General features: G+C 41.5%; 1 protein-coding gene and 1 long non-coding RNA gene across 2 annotated transcripts; one reads left to right on the forward strand and one right to left on the reverse strand.

Moving 5' to 3' along the window:
- Positions 1–886: 886 nt before the first annotated feature.
- Positions 887–10,394, forward strand: LOC122863204. Its single transcript, XR_006374945.1, has 2 exons — positions 887–4,723; positions 6,963–10,394. It is a non-coding gene; the product is annotated as an uncharacterized LOC122863204 (long non-coding RNA).
- Positions 10,395–11,561: 1,167 nt separating this feature from the next.
- Positions 11,562–13,120, reverse strand: LOC122863202 (trace amine-associated receptor 1-like). Its single transcript, XM_044169450.1, has one exon. It carries the CDS (start codon positions 12,689–12,691, stop codon positions 11,690–11,692), a length of 1,002 nt encoding a protein of 333 aa, XP_044025385.1. The 5' UTR covers positions 12,692–13,120; the 3' UTR covers positions 11,562–11,689.
- Positions 13,121–15,382: the final 2,262 nt, after the last annotated feature.

The raw sequence follows: 15,382 nt of genomic DNA on the forward strand, positions 1-15,382 counted from the left end.
TAATGCCAATTAAATGTTCCAGTCTCTGTTATAGGATGTGAAACCTGGGGTTGTTTTAAGACTATCTTGCCAGGCTAAACAAGATTCTTCCAGATTGTTGGAACGCCATTTCCTTTCAAGTTTTCTGTTTTATTATCTTCTTTTTTAGAGGGGCGATAGAATCGGGTGTCATTTGCAGTGAGTCTGCAGCACTATCAACAAGATGGTCAATTTTGGAGGGGCTGAAATTAGTTATATTGAGAAATAGCATTGAATTAAATGCAGATGGAATCACTTCCTTAAATTTAGCTACAGCACTATCAGATAAACACCTAGAGTAGGAGTTTTTGCCTAATGGCGTGTAGTCCAGTAATAGTTCAAAAGTTATTCAATTATGGTCCGAAAATGAAGGATTCTGTGGAAAGACTATTAAATGTTCAATTTCAAAGCCATATACAAGAACAAGGTTGAGGGTGTGGTTAAAACAGTGAGTGGCTTTATGTACACACAGAAGCCAATCAAATCTAATAATGAGATAAATGCAGTACTAAGGCTATCATTATCAACATCCACATGAATATTGAAATCACCTACAATAATTACTCTGTTTTAAGGACTAAACTTGATAAAAACTCTGGGGTGGGTGTGAAAGACTAAGAACAAGGCTTTCAAATGAGTTATAATTTAGTTTAGGTTTAGGGTTGAATCGGCTTTAGTCGAAGATGGTTGCAACTCCACCTCCTCGGCCGGTGCCTTGAGGAATGTGAATATTAGTATGACTGGGCAGAATGGATTCATTTAGGCATTAACATATTCTTCATGACCCAGCCAGGTTTCAGTAAGACAAAATACGTCAATATGATACTCTGATATTAAACTATTCACTAATACAGCTTTAGATGACAGAGATCTGAAGTTTAAGAGTCCACATTTAATTCTCCTATTTTGTTGTGCTCTTTCAGTGGTGGTAATTTTGTTTAGATTTTTATGTATAACTCCTCTTCTGTTAACGTTTGATTTTATTAATTTAAATGGTCGGGGGCAGACACTGTCACAAAGTATTTTTGGGTGAGTAACTGCTCTGGAAGGGGAGAGAAGCGTATACGACTGCAACTCTGTCTCCTGGTCTCAACTCTTTCCTCAACTGATCCTGTAGTTTCTGCAACTCCCTGTTTAATTTTGGTTTGGCAGCCCTCCTTTTTCTTCTCCCAAGATCACATTGCCTAAAATCAACATGTAAACATAAATATATGGTCACTTAACCATTTTACCTGCAGCAAAATAGACATCGCCAGCCATTAACTGTAACCATATAAATACTTTCATTATTAATTTCACGATAGCAAGTTATTTGAGGGTAATTACCCAGTAATTGATAGATACTAATTGATGTATGTTCGTGTGGACTTGAGTATGTGTCGAAAGAGGTAGATAGGTTGATGTAGACCAGGCGTCTCAATGTGTTCTGGTTCGTATAGAGTTCCCAAAAGAAACTACAAGTGGAAAGTACGTGGGTGTTTCTGATATCATTCAGATCATTGCAGATGTAGGTAAGGTGTGCTGGAGAGGGCCAGTGGCCAAGAATTTGATGATGTGGTCAGGGGGTTCCCTGCCTAAGGACTTGGTATGAGTCGAAAGAAGTAGATAGGTTGAGGTAGACCGAACTGGTTGGTCTGAATTTGAGGTGATAGAGTGTCAGAAGAATGGATGGAAATGTCAGACATGGGATGGATGTAGCTGAGGGTAGAAGCGGTTAACTTGAATTTCAGACAGTGTTTGCTGCCTGAAGATAGGTAAAACGGGGGAGGGTCGTGCGGCCAAAAGTGGACAGACAGGGGGAACACCAGAGGCCAGGGTGAAATTGCTGGTGGTCATGGGATTGATGATGGGTGGAGTGAAAGGACCGGTGATGGGTGGGGGCTGTAAGAAATGGAAAATGCAGTGGGATGATGGGGAGGAATGACCCTGTGAACACATTGCATAATGGCAACGTTGCACTGTGGTTATGATTTTGTAAGTTGCAACATTACCAACAGATGACATTGTGACAACATTGCTCTATGGTTGCAAAAGTAAACAGTCCTCATAGAGACTGTTCTGCAACATAGCAGTATCATTACAGAATGGCGTAAATATAATATAATTTAATAAAGTATTATATTACCTTGTCGATTGTAACCTTTTTAGACGTAATTGTAACATGACGATGTCCACAACGTTGTTTTGTTACATCGCAGCAAGAGGGCCCTGGTGTTGCATTTTTTTACGTAAATATTAAGTAGTTGGATGCGTAAAGCAGACATTATGAGACCAAACATTATGTTAGCCGTAGCTGAAGGAAGGGAAGAAGAAAGGAAGCTGGGATGGAGAGATGCATGTGTGGGGGTAGGGTGTGCGGCCTGCTGGGACAGGGATGAGAAAAAATAGGAAAACACATGAGAAAAATCAGATGCGGGGGGAGCAGGCATGAGGGGTGTTATGACCTGGCCCTCAGAGAGGGCTGAAGCAGTTGCTGCGCCGCTGTAGTGGCTGCGTCGTGATGTCATTGGCGTGCTGCGTGCACATGGTGCTGGGTACAAGGTACAATTTGCTTAGAACCAACTGCATAAACACAAATCCATGTAAACACATGCATAATTAAACCATACAAGGCAGACTTCGCATCAAAGAGAGATGTCAAAGTGTTGACAAATTACTGGTAATGTTAGCAGAAGTAAGTTAATGTTTATACAACAAATCCATGTCTGACTGGTTCCGTTAACCACTTAGGAAAGCATCATTAAAGTTGGCTAACGCAAATGTAGACAGCTTCTGTCTGAGCCTTAGAAATAATGTTACCTTGATAATAGAACTAATATTCCTTATAGTTAAATTCTGAATGAAACAGGCTTAAAAACCTAATGTTATCATTCTTATGCATGTCAGAGTCAGTGTTATAAACAAAAATAAACTACATACTTAAATGGCACCACCAATTATAGTGTTTCTCGTCCTTCATCACCTCACTTAGTCCCTGGCCAAGGCTGGTTCATTCCATCCCAAGTCAGCCACCAGTGTACGGAACTCCACTGAGTAATCTGCTACGCTCCGGGTTTCCTGGTGGATCTGTAACAGTCGCCCTCCAGCGTTTCCAGCGGCGACAGGATGATTGAAGAAAATTCTCATCTTTGCTAGAAAATCCTCCAAGGACAAGGATGAAAGGGGTCGGCTAGCATGCATAGCCTCTGCCCAGGCCAACGCTCTTCCCCGGAGTAATCCCACAATGTAGTTGTACCTTGGATTGGTCATATGCGAAAGTCACGGGACACCAAAGAATACTGCAGCAGAAAACCCCGGCACTTGGTAATGTCCCCGGTGAAGGGGTCCGGGTCAGAAGCGTAGGAATCTCGCAGGGCTGGAGAAGACGGGGGGGATTAGCCGGAGTGGTCAGTGAGGAGGAAGCCATGGAGACCGGAGCGGAGAGCTGGGTGGTTAGCCTGGAGACTTGGTGTGTGAGCTGGGTAATCTGCGTGACCAGGACCTGGTTGCTATCAGAGAGTGCCTGGATGACCTGTTCATGCTGCCCGAGAAGAATCCCTTGGCTGGTGAGTGCTTGGTGGAATGGCGCCACTTCCGGGTTTGTGTCTGCTGGGTCCATTGTGGCCAGATTGTTCTGTCGTAATGTATGAGTTAGAACCCACAAATGCAGAACATAAGGGGTGAGTAGAAAAGTCAGTATTTATTCAGACCACTGTAAGTGCAAGAATATAGTCTTTTCTTGAGGGAAGGGAAAACAGAGCCAACCACTGCGGCTCTTGATGAAGCAGTGAATCCAGTCCGGGACGAACTGCTCCGAACCAAGGACGGCGGGTGGCAATGTGAGGCCAGCCACAGATCCGTAGAGCGAGGTGAGCTGGCTCTGAGTGGCCCGGAGGTTTCACAGGTGGAGTCAAGGACACCATTGGTTCGCTGGCCAGCTGGGAGACCGTAGGTTAGCTAGCAGAGCAGGCAGTCTGCTGGTTAGCTAGCAGGAAGTTCACTGGTTGACTGGCAGAGCAGGGGAACTGCTGGTATCTGGTAGTGCTGGGAGACCGCTGGATAGCTAGCAGAGCAGGGGAGTCCACTGGGTAGCCGGCAGAGCAGAGAGACCGCTGGTTAGTTGGCAGGGCAGGAACAAGATGGGTGAACAGGTTAGCAGAAATCCATGAGGTGACGTGGCTGTGATCACTGGCGAGAGGGATATCTGCAGCAAAAGCAAACCAGAGATTACCAAACACAAGATGTATCAAATATACTAAACCGCAAAACAATTCACCAAAGTCTCCTATTACATTTAACAAGGTATGTGGCATACAAAACCAAAAATACAAAACCAGGTAAGGATAGTCAGTTTATAGAAAATGTACTAATTTCTGTTTAATCTCTCTATGTTTATTTAAAATGATTCAACCTGATGACAAAAAACATTCCCAACATTACTAAGTTGGAGAGATCCTTCAATGCTTCAGTGCAGGACCATCATGTGGTGTGTGCAGATGTCCCAATCCTGTAAACACCGCCCCTTTTATGTGAACATGGCATGGTCCATGGGTGCACTGAGGTTTTTTTCATCAACTGCGCCGGTTTGGTATCTTGGTGGCTCGCTGTGCATCCCAGTGATGCGGTGTGGCATTGCCAATCCAGTGGTGTACTGCAATCTTGGTGCCAAGAATGAGTGCATCTTGCACAGTCCACCTGCTCTGAGCAGGTTGACAGCTCAGCACAGGTGAGGTATTATGTGTTCCATGTGTTGCGTAATATTTTGGTCACTTTACTTGGTGAAGGCACACCCTATGACCTCTCTGAAGTCACACATCTTTTTCCATATTTTATTCGCCTTTCCAATTTTAATATATGTTTTTCTACCAGCTGATGTGATCACACAGACAAAACTGTCTTATTTTCCGATAATGGTATTAATGCTAGACAGACAGAATAAAGATTACTGAGTGATTCTTACCAGTGCAGCCGTGTGTAATGGCACTGGGCCCAGGTGCAGCACCTTTTCAAATGTGTGTCCTGCTGCCCTCAGTTGTCTGCAGGGATTTAATGAATTGAAGGTGAAGCTTTTCATGCAGTATAAATCAGCTGTGGACAACAGATACTGTAAGAAGCACTCATATTAATTTTTAAATAAATGCAGACTGCTTTTACGACAATGCTTTAACCACAGTAAACATTTTTTTATGCCGATTTAAATACATCCACTGGCTAGAGAGTGTTTAAATAAAGTAGTTTCAGACTTGTTAGACTCTCAGTACAGAGGGGGCAGAGCATTCTCGAGGGAGCCTTCTAATAAAGTCATTTTAAAATTCACAACTGTAAAATTTCCAATATATCCTATCCATAAACACAAATTACAACTTATTGAGCCCAGCAAGCCTATGTCAAAGAAAACATACAGTGAAGCCCCTTTGTTTCAGCACCAAAGACAGCACGTGGCACACTACATGCTTCGACTGATGAACAGTTCAACACCACTGGCGATTGACAGAGACAGGCTTAGACAGCCAGGTGCACTGTCACAGTACCATGTCTTTCTTACATGGGAATAACTTTACCATAAACATAACATAAAATAGACACATCAGTTTACAACACTATAAAAGGCCTATTTAAATATAAACTAATACAACCAGAAAAGAGGACAAAACAATTCAACAAAAATGACCAACAATAAATAAAACGTCTATGGACATAGTGGAGAGTGCAACAAGCATTATTAGGCTAATGTTACAGAAATTTAATAACCTGCCACTAAACAATATAAACTCCACAGCCAGCACAGCCACATATTATACATTTGCACTCTTCCAACTTTGTATTGCAACTGCTGCACAACAGTTTCCCTTGGGATTAACAGACACAGTCTAAATCACTACAAGGCCCATTTAAATAAAAAATAGATAGTATACAACACCACAGGCAGTGACACAGACAGGTTCCAAGATGCGGTAAGCATGGAGTTAAACAACATTAATCTAAGATTCTGACTTATTTCTTCATAATTTAAGTTAATAAAGACTAATTGTGGATGTTTCACTCAACAACTGTTGTCCTTGCTCAGCCTGCAGTAGACCTAGTATGGTGTAGGCTAACGTTAGTCCATTTGTGTATTCCACCATCCTCCATAGAACAAAATAATCAGAACATGTTAACGAACTTATCACGGTCCCTTTTTAAAACTTCATACTCCTCTCCTTGGTGACATGGTGTCAAACTTTGTCAATGTTTATGTCCTGCTCAACATACAGTATTTTAGCACCAACTGCAAACAAGAGCAGATCAAAATGAGACTTCGCACTAAAATATTGTACTGACGGACCACATTTCCCGTAATGCCTAGTGCTGGACTGAGTAAATGCAAATGTTACTTTTTGTTAGTGTCTGTAATGTGTCTGTTCAGAACACAGTGGTAATTCAATTCAGTTAAATTTTATTTATATAGCGGCAATTCATAACAGAAGTTATCTCATTGCACTTTTCCTATAGAGCAGGGCTAGACCGTACTCTTTATATTATTAAGAGAGACCCAACAAATCCCAATGGCAATGTTGGTAGTTGTCATTTTTGTGCTGGTTTATAGTTTTAACCATTAGTGAGGTGGCTGTTACATTTCTTGACCACAGCTGTCTTTGCGACTATGTTTAGAGTGTTAGTCCCTTGTGTTGAATTGCATCAAAGGGTTGACATAGCTGAGAACTGCTTCCTATTGCTCAATTATTGTTGACTGCTATAATGTAACAGATTACACCTATCAAATAGAGGTAATTAGAAATAAAGGCCTGCCTTAGCCTCTAATACAAGCCTGCTTAATATAAAGGTGTATTACTGTGGAGGTGGGTATGGGTAGCTGGCAGCTGCAGAAGGAGAGGTGGTTGAGTGGCTCAGGTGAGCAGCATCAGGGAGAGGTAATTGGCACAGCTGAAACCGGTTAATTAATTATCTGCTCTCCCTAAATACAGTAGCATGCTGGACCTGGGGAGAACGACAGCCAGCCAGGGAGGCTGGCTTTTCTGGACACCGAAGAAGAAGCAGAGGCGGTCGGAGTAACGGCTGATGCTGGAAGGAGAATTGTGTGTGGAGAAAAAGAAATAAATAAAGACTGTTGCTGAAAAACGTGGTCTCAGCGTGTGCCTCAGGGCCAAGGGAACTCACGGTAGCCTGGTTCTGCAACAACTGGCGCCCAACGTAACTTGGCTTCTGGGATGGCGGTACTGGTCCAGATGCTGGGCGAAATCGCAGCGATGCACCAGGAGCAGGCGGCAGCTGGAAAGGATGCAGGAACAGGCGGAGAAGACATACCGCGTTCCGGTAAGAATCCAAGGGTACGCAGTCCATTATTCACCAGAACCTGGTTCGACCCGGGGCTTTGGTGGAGGCTTGCTGGGTGGATATTAAGTGTGTACATGGAGATGTTCATAGATACCCTGTAGTGCCGGTGGAAATTAGACATCAAGGGAAAACATTTTTTGTTAAGGCAGGGGTAAGTTCCTGTCTGACGCACCCCCTGATTTTGGGTACAGGTTGGCTTGGGTTTGATAGGTTAGCGAGGCACTGTGTGGGGGTGCGTGCACGACCGTCAGGGACATGGGATGTGTGTGCTGTGCTCAGTGGCGATGCAAGGTTGTCCGATGCTGTAGATGGGGAGGGGGAACCGACGGCGCCTCCACAGCAGGCTCCTGTGTTACTCTCCACGGAAGATTTTCCACTGGAGCAGTTTCATGACAACAGTCTATGCTTTGCCTTCGACCAAGTGATAAAAATTGATGGTCATGTGGTGCGCCCTGACGCAGCCCAGTCATATCCACACTTTTCAGTGATCAGGGACAGGCTGTACAGAGTGAGTCGTGACACTCAGACTGGGGAAGATGTAATGCAATTGTTAGTACCAAAAAGCCGCCGGGAAACAGTTTTCTAGACAGCTCATTACAACTCGATGGGCGGGCATATGGGGTGTAATAAAATACAAGACCAGATAATGGCCTGATTCTATTGGCCTGGGATTTGGGGAGACGTTCGCCGTTGGTGTGCGTCTTGCCCCGAAATGACAAATGGTTAACCAACCAGCCATCCTGAGAGCGCTTTTGCACCCATTACCATTGAAGTCCCATTTGAACCCCTGGGTATGGACCTCATCGGGCCCTTTTACTGGAGCGCACGTGGATATTGCTTTGTGCTGGTGTTAGTGGACTACGCAACCTGATATCCCGAAGCAGTGCCATTGCGCACCATCTCTGCAAAGAGTGTGGCGCAGGCACTGTTTCAGATCATCTCCTGAGTCAGGATCCCGAAAGAGATCGTGACTGACCAGGGCACCTTCTTCATGTCATGTACACTGAGAGAACTTTACAGATTATTGGGCATCAAATCGATTCAAACCAGCGTATACCACCCTCAGACTGACGGGCTCGTTGAGCGTCTGAACAAAACTTTGAAGTCCGTGATCCGTAAATTTGTGTACGAGGATGAGTGCAATTGGGATAGGTGGCTAGATCCTCTGTTGTTTGCAGTGCAGGAGGTACCCCAGGCCTCCACGGGAGCTACTGGATCGGTTAGGCACCGCTCGTTTTTTCACAACGCTGGATTTGAGCCAAGAGCTTCTACATTTTGTCCCAGTAGGTGCAGGGTGTTGACCACCCAGTCGTATGCATCAGCCGGAAGCTGTCAGAGAGGGATGCCAGGTACAGTACAGTCGAAAAAGAGTGCCTGGCCATCCGATGGGCAGTCGAGGCCCTGCGGTAATACCTGCTGGGGCGCCCATTCACCTCCTGTTTGGACCACGCCCCCTTCTAGTGGCTCCACCGCATTAAGGATTCCAATGCCCAGATCACCAGCCTCTCCAGGGAGACTGGCTTTTCTGGACACCGAAGAAGAAGCAGAGGCCGTTGGAGTAACGGCTGATGCTGGAAGGAAAATTGTGTGTGGAGAAAAATAAATAAATAAATAAAGACTATTGGTCTATTGGAAAACGTGGTCTCAGCATGTGCCTCAGGGCCAAAGGAACTCACACTAGCACGATTCTACAACAGTTACCTTCTGCAGTTGAAGTAAAAAAAGGTACTGTCCTCCCCTGAACGTGGGCCCTGGGACGGTCGACCCCTCTACTCCACGGCCACTCTGCTTTTGATAGGGCCCTTCACATCCCAGATAGCAAAAATTGTTAATTTAAGGTCAGAAAGGTTGGTGTACGGTTGAGGTTGAAAAGTCTACTTTAAATCAACATTTCTCAAGCAGTCACAGTTTAAATATTGAAAAAAATACTAAGGAAAATGATATGTCAACACATAGCTGCATTATTATTGTCTTGGCAAATTCAGAATCAGAAATATTTTATTGATCTCCGAAGGCAAACTCTTTTGTTACAGCAGCTCACTATCACGTCAGTGTACACAGGAATAGAAGTTCTAAGCAAATCAGAATATAATACACTATAATACAGGTCCATTGATTCTAATAGCTGTAATATTTGAAGGTGATCTGGTGGGGAGCAAGCAAAGAATAGGCTAGGTTGCTCAGTAAAGAAAAGAAAAACCCAAATGGATGTTAGCAGAGTTTTCATGTTCTTTAGAAATGTCCTGCTATTTATAGCAGGATTTGGGGTTAGTAGCTTTTTTTAGCAAACATTTGAACCAATGCCATAAGCTTGCAGTCTTTACAGGTTGTCTAATGTTGTAATGGTTAGTAAATTAACTATTGTAAAGTGGTCGTATTTGCTGTTAAAAAAAATATGCCAGCTGGCATTAAGCTAATATTAGTCATTAGTAATGTGTGATGTTAAAATAGTGTCTCATTTTTTATCTCATTGACCCCAGCAAATACCAGGCTTCTGCTTAAATATAGACTATTTTATGCTGATCAGTTAGGTGAAAACAGATGTTTGCTAGGTTAGTAGCAAACTTTTTTTAAAACTTAAATTTACTAAAGTTAGCTGTACTTTTTACTTTTTGCCTTTCAAGGAGACAATAAAGAAAGACAGCATGTTATGTGAGTTTGTACCAAAATAAACTATGTATAATATGGATTGATTAATAAATGCAAATAATTATATTCGGTTTTGTTTAATCTGGTTTGTTAGCATGAAGAACATAATTCATACTTAAATTTTAGCAATATATGCTGACACCTGAATAGTGACTGTATTCAGTAATGTGAATGATAACCTGTGTTCTCTGATTTCTTGTTTTGAATACTGACTAAACGGTCAAAGGTTTTAAATGTAAAAAAAACCCCAAAGCACATTTAATCATTTTGTTAGTAAATATTATGTAAATGTATCCCACTGTCATTGATTTTTTGGAAATGTGTATGAGGTAGCAAATTTTCTTGAACTTCATTTACATGTTGAGAGCAATATAATATACAAATGTATATAAATAAAGAAAATGTCATGAAAAGGTCTGGTTTCTTGTAGTTAATTAGTGCAACATTGCTTCAATATATCAAAATCAACCAAAATTTAATCCCAGGCACCCTTTTAGATAATGGGTGAATCAGTGTTGATTCACTAACATTGTTTCAATATATAATCAGCTAAAATGTAGCTGCAGACTGACTTTTAGGGTTGAATCAATATTGATTCAGTGTCAGTTATGGTTGAAAATCCAACATTTATTCAACATCACTCAAAACACATGCTTTCAATTTGGTTTCAATGTCGTTCGTCAACATAGATTCAATACTTCTGCCTGACAGCATTTAAATGTTGTAAATTTTACTATCTGGGATCGTATGCTGCTCAGTTTCAGATTGTAATTGCAGATTGTGAACATTAAGTAAGGTACCATTCAAAACTGTATTGTTTCTGCCTCCTCAGCCAACAAAAAGTGATTACAGAGCTCAGTTGAATTGAAGTTAAGTTGTTTAAACCTTCAGTTACTTTCAATTGTTAAGCTAAACCTAAATAGAAATTATAGGGGATTCAAAATGTTTTAAATTCAATAAGTAAATTCAAAACTGGATTCAGATTTGATAAAAACGTTTTTGAACCCCAGTCCCATTCAGCCAACAAGCTCCTACCCAGAGCAATAAGACTAAACTTTAGACATCAAGCCCAAAAACAGCAAATGCGTCAGCTAAAATGTTGGACTATTATGTCACCTGCATGGTGGACTAAGAAAAATGTTACAGGTTTCTGATTTAAGCCATCTCCATAACTACATATGCTAACACCTCCACATAGCGTATCTATGTTTGAGTTTCACCTAGTGTTTTACCTAAAATGCAGGCCAAAAGCTAAGATAACAGCAAGGCTTTGGCATGCCCTGCCTGAGGAGTAAGCGCCTTAAATTTGCTTTACAAAACTTTAACAGACAGGATTTGCTCAAATTTGTTCAGTTCTTGCTCAGTTTTATTTATCTGTAGCCTTGTTGAATAAATGTCCTAACACTGCCTTCAGAAGCAGTGCTTTTTACAGGATTTTATACATAGCTTATATTTCCATTACCAATATGTATGTGATGCTGTAGAGTGTGTAGAATCCAGTAAATTGTGGCAATTTCTGTGTAAATACAGTCACTTTTATTGTGTTTGCATTTACTGTAACATTATTAACATTTCCATAGCAACCCAAAGTTATTAATATTATAAAGAGTACGGTCTAGACCTGCTCTATAGGAAAAGTGCAATTAGATCACTTCTGTTATGAATTGGTGCTATATAAATAAAATTGAATTTAATGGAATTCAAAAAGTCATTGCAATTTTGAGTTAGCAAAATCACCTTGAAATATTTTTCCAGAAATGATCATTCTAAAAGCTGATCTGAACCATCTGTAAAAGAAAGCATAAATGAATGGATTGAGCATTGAATTTGACAGTGTAAGCCAGTTAAGTGTTTCAACCACAGAACCTGGAACTGAATTATTACTAAAAGGCACAAAGGTGACACAAAGAAAAAAAGGAAGCCAACATAAAACAAAAACTCCCAAAACAATAGCCAGAGTTTTGGTGGCCTTTCTTTCCATCTTATTGACAGTTGCTCCAGACTTTGTTCCCTGACAGGTTGTGTTCTGGATGCTGCGTGCCTGTCTCTGTGCAACAAGGAAAATTCTCAAGTAGATACAGAGCATTATGATCACTGGGAGGTAAAATGATAAAATAGGTCCAATAGTGTTTTTGATTAGAACATCAATCAAACATCTCTCTTCACATTTGTCATTGTTTAATCCAGCAATTATGACACTAATTCCAATTAGAACAGAAACCCCCCAGCTCACCAGGATCATGACCACAACAACACGATGGTTGATTTTAGTTCTATATGTCAGAGGCTGACACACTGCATAATATCTGTCAATAGAAATACAACATAGGTTCAGAATAGAACATGTGCTCAGTGATATATCAAAACTGCCTCGTACTTTGCAAAATAAATCCTCATGATACAGACATGAGCTGAGAGAGAATGCCATGCTGAAAGGAAAGACTATAATCCCAACAAGCAGGTCAGCCACAGCCAGTGAGAGAATAAGGTAGTTTGTAGGAGTGTGGAGCTGTTTGAAGTAAATGATGGAGATTATAACGAGAAGGTTTCCACATATTGTGACAACAGATAATAATGCAAGGAAAATATATAATAATACACATATAATGGAAGGGATGTTTGTCAGAATGTAATTGAAATTATCTATTTCATAGCAGGGATGTATGTCATTCACAATGGCAGTCCTGTTGTCAGTGACTTCTGGTTCCATGTTTTAGGATTCCTACAATTCAGTACAATTCATTAGCAATTTAGAGAAACCTGCATAAAAAAATCTTTGTATACATAAATGAATAAATATATTTTAGTCAGAAAAAATGTAGTGTCAACAATGTCATTTAAAAAACAAAAACATCTGTCTATTTTTCATATCAACCCTGTTAAACCCTCAAGATTGTCCCTGCATTAGTGCTGATGGGTGTTCTTGGTCACATGTACCACTGTGCAGAACCTTAATACTTATCAACATCTATCTCAATGCCATAATTATTGTCCAATCAGGAATGGGAAACTGCATCCTATTTACATGCAATGAACAAGTTGACCAATGATGCCACAATAAAATTCCATATTTTCATTTTACCTAACTTTCTCAGCCCAACCTAAATGGCCTCACTTGGCAAATTTTGGTTCAAATGTCTCTTTCTGATTTTTCTCTCTCAAGACCCGCCATCAGGGAATTGCAGTAGTCTGATTAGGAAAAAGCTTGTGCCTGCATTGGTATGGAGGACCACCAGTGTCACGGAAATAGTAATAAAGCATTTAATTAATTAATAACTAATTGTACAATAAAAATAGGCATTAATAAATAGACTAAATTGCAAAGTAATTCTGTTTTTGATATTTTAATGGGTAATAAATAATATAAAAAAATATTAATAAATAGTTAAAATTAAAAGGTTCTATATCTAAATGTCAGAAAACCCTTGATAATAATGACACCTTTGGTCATGTGCATCATGCGCTGTGCGTAGGGCACCAAGTGCCAAAGGGGGCACCAAAACAGTCTAATGATCATCAATCATAATTTAAATTTAAGATGAAGCACAACTACAATAGGCACCATTAGACCATTAGACAAGATATAGCCTACATAATAGTTGCTCGAAATAATAAAATTAATTGGTACCCCCCTCCTCCATCTCCCTGTGGTTTGCGCCTGTCCTGAAGCCAGCCTAGTAACACTGTTAAGCTCAGAAAGAATGTCCCCCAAAAGACAACAGCAGTCTGGGGCAGAGAAGAGAAAAAAGAAGAAACTGCGGGATGTCTCTCATGCATCGCTTCCAGGTATGTTTAAAAATGTTAATTCTTAAAATACTGGAAAATTTGTTTAAACCATGTAGCCTGTGCATGTATAACATTAACGCTACCATAGGAAACATCTGAGCCAGCTAGTCAACGTTGTTAGCAAGCTAAAGTTCTTATAGACTTTAAGGCTGGATTCAGACAGAATCGCTGTGCTGTGGTGTGTGGGTGTGTTTATTTGTGCTTAGAACTTAACCACTGTGAAACAATCAGAAAATAAGGTTTATTTCTCTGATTCACTGGCTTTCTCGGTACCGGCACTCCCTCTACTTATTCATTCTATAGGTTTCTCAACCAGTGCTCTCTCTAACAAAGAACTCAAACCATTTCCAATGACCCTTTCCTCCACCTGAGTGGTCTGGCCGAACGTTACCTCCTCAGCCTCCCTTCACCTCCTCTAGCAGCTGCCGAGTTGGTACAGCCTGGGATCTTCTCGGGCTCTGTGGGTGACTGCAAGGAGTTTCTGGCGAGGTGCGGCCTGGTTTTCCTTTTGTACCCGTCTCAGTTTCCGACTGAGCGATCTTGGGTGGCCTTCATTGTGCTCCGGCTGGCTGGCCCGGCGTTGTGCTGGGTGGGATCCCTGGCGGCACGGGAAGAGGCGGTCTTCCACTCTCTGGGCCAGTTCTTGGCGCGGTTCGGCCAGGAGTTTGGCCCGCCAAATATGTGGTCGTCAGCCCATCTCCAACCCGTTTGCTCGCCTGCCTCCAGTTCCGAGGCCCAGCCGCCACCGCCGCCGCCTGCCTCCAGTTCCGAGACCCAGCCGCCGCCGCAAAGAACTCAAACCAACCTTCTTGGTATTGCTATTTTTTTTCAATATAGGTCAATGTTGAAATTTGTGCATGGACCAAGAGGAAGATATTCACCATCAACTAGCATTTCAGGTATACATGATAGACAGCACACAGCCTAGTTCTATAGTGTAATATACAGTATACTGTCTTTGCAAAGTTTTGTGACTTTTCTTCTGTTATGTCAGTTTTCTTATTTTAACAATAATGTAACATTGATAATGTAAATATACTATAATTTTTTGGTTTATTTTATTGAAGATTCCACTTTCACATATTTCTGCATGTTTTCTTTTTTCTTTTTGCCGTTCTATAGTTAGTTCTAGATTAACACTAGAATTTGTTGAGACTGTCAGCCCCATGCGCATGCACGAAAAATGTCCCCCTTATATCTTTCCTTCTGTCACTTTCAGCAGGTATTTCTGCCTCCGGAGCTGCAGAGACTGGATCTGTGGTTGTGGGCCACTTGCTGCCCCCCGTGTTCCTGCTCGACAACTGCTTCTACAGTTGTTGTTATTGGCTCTGTTGCTGATGCTGTCATTATTATTCCTATATCTGTCATTCCTATTATTATTAATTTATTTATATTAACACTACAATTACATTTCTACTATTTTAAAAATTCTTCAAATTGTGTCTCCCTCTCCCCCACCCCCAAAACCTCTCTCTCTCTAAATCTCTCCCTCTCCCCCTCTCTCTCCATCTCCCTCTCTCTCTCTCTCTCTCTCTCTCTCCATCTCTCCAAACCTCTCTCTCTCTTTCTCTCTCAAAACTTAACACGGCAGCGGCCATCCGTGTTGCCGTGTTGA

Source organism: Siniperca chuatsi, linkage group LG16 (assembly GCF_020085105.1).
Source record: "Siniperca chuatsi isolate FFG_IHB_CAS linkage group LG16, ASM2008510v1, whole genome shotgun sequence".
NCBI lineage: Eukaryota > Metazoa > Chordata > Actinopteri > Centrarchiformes > Sinipercidae > Siniperca > Siniperca chuatsi.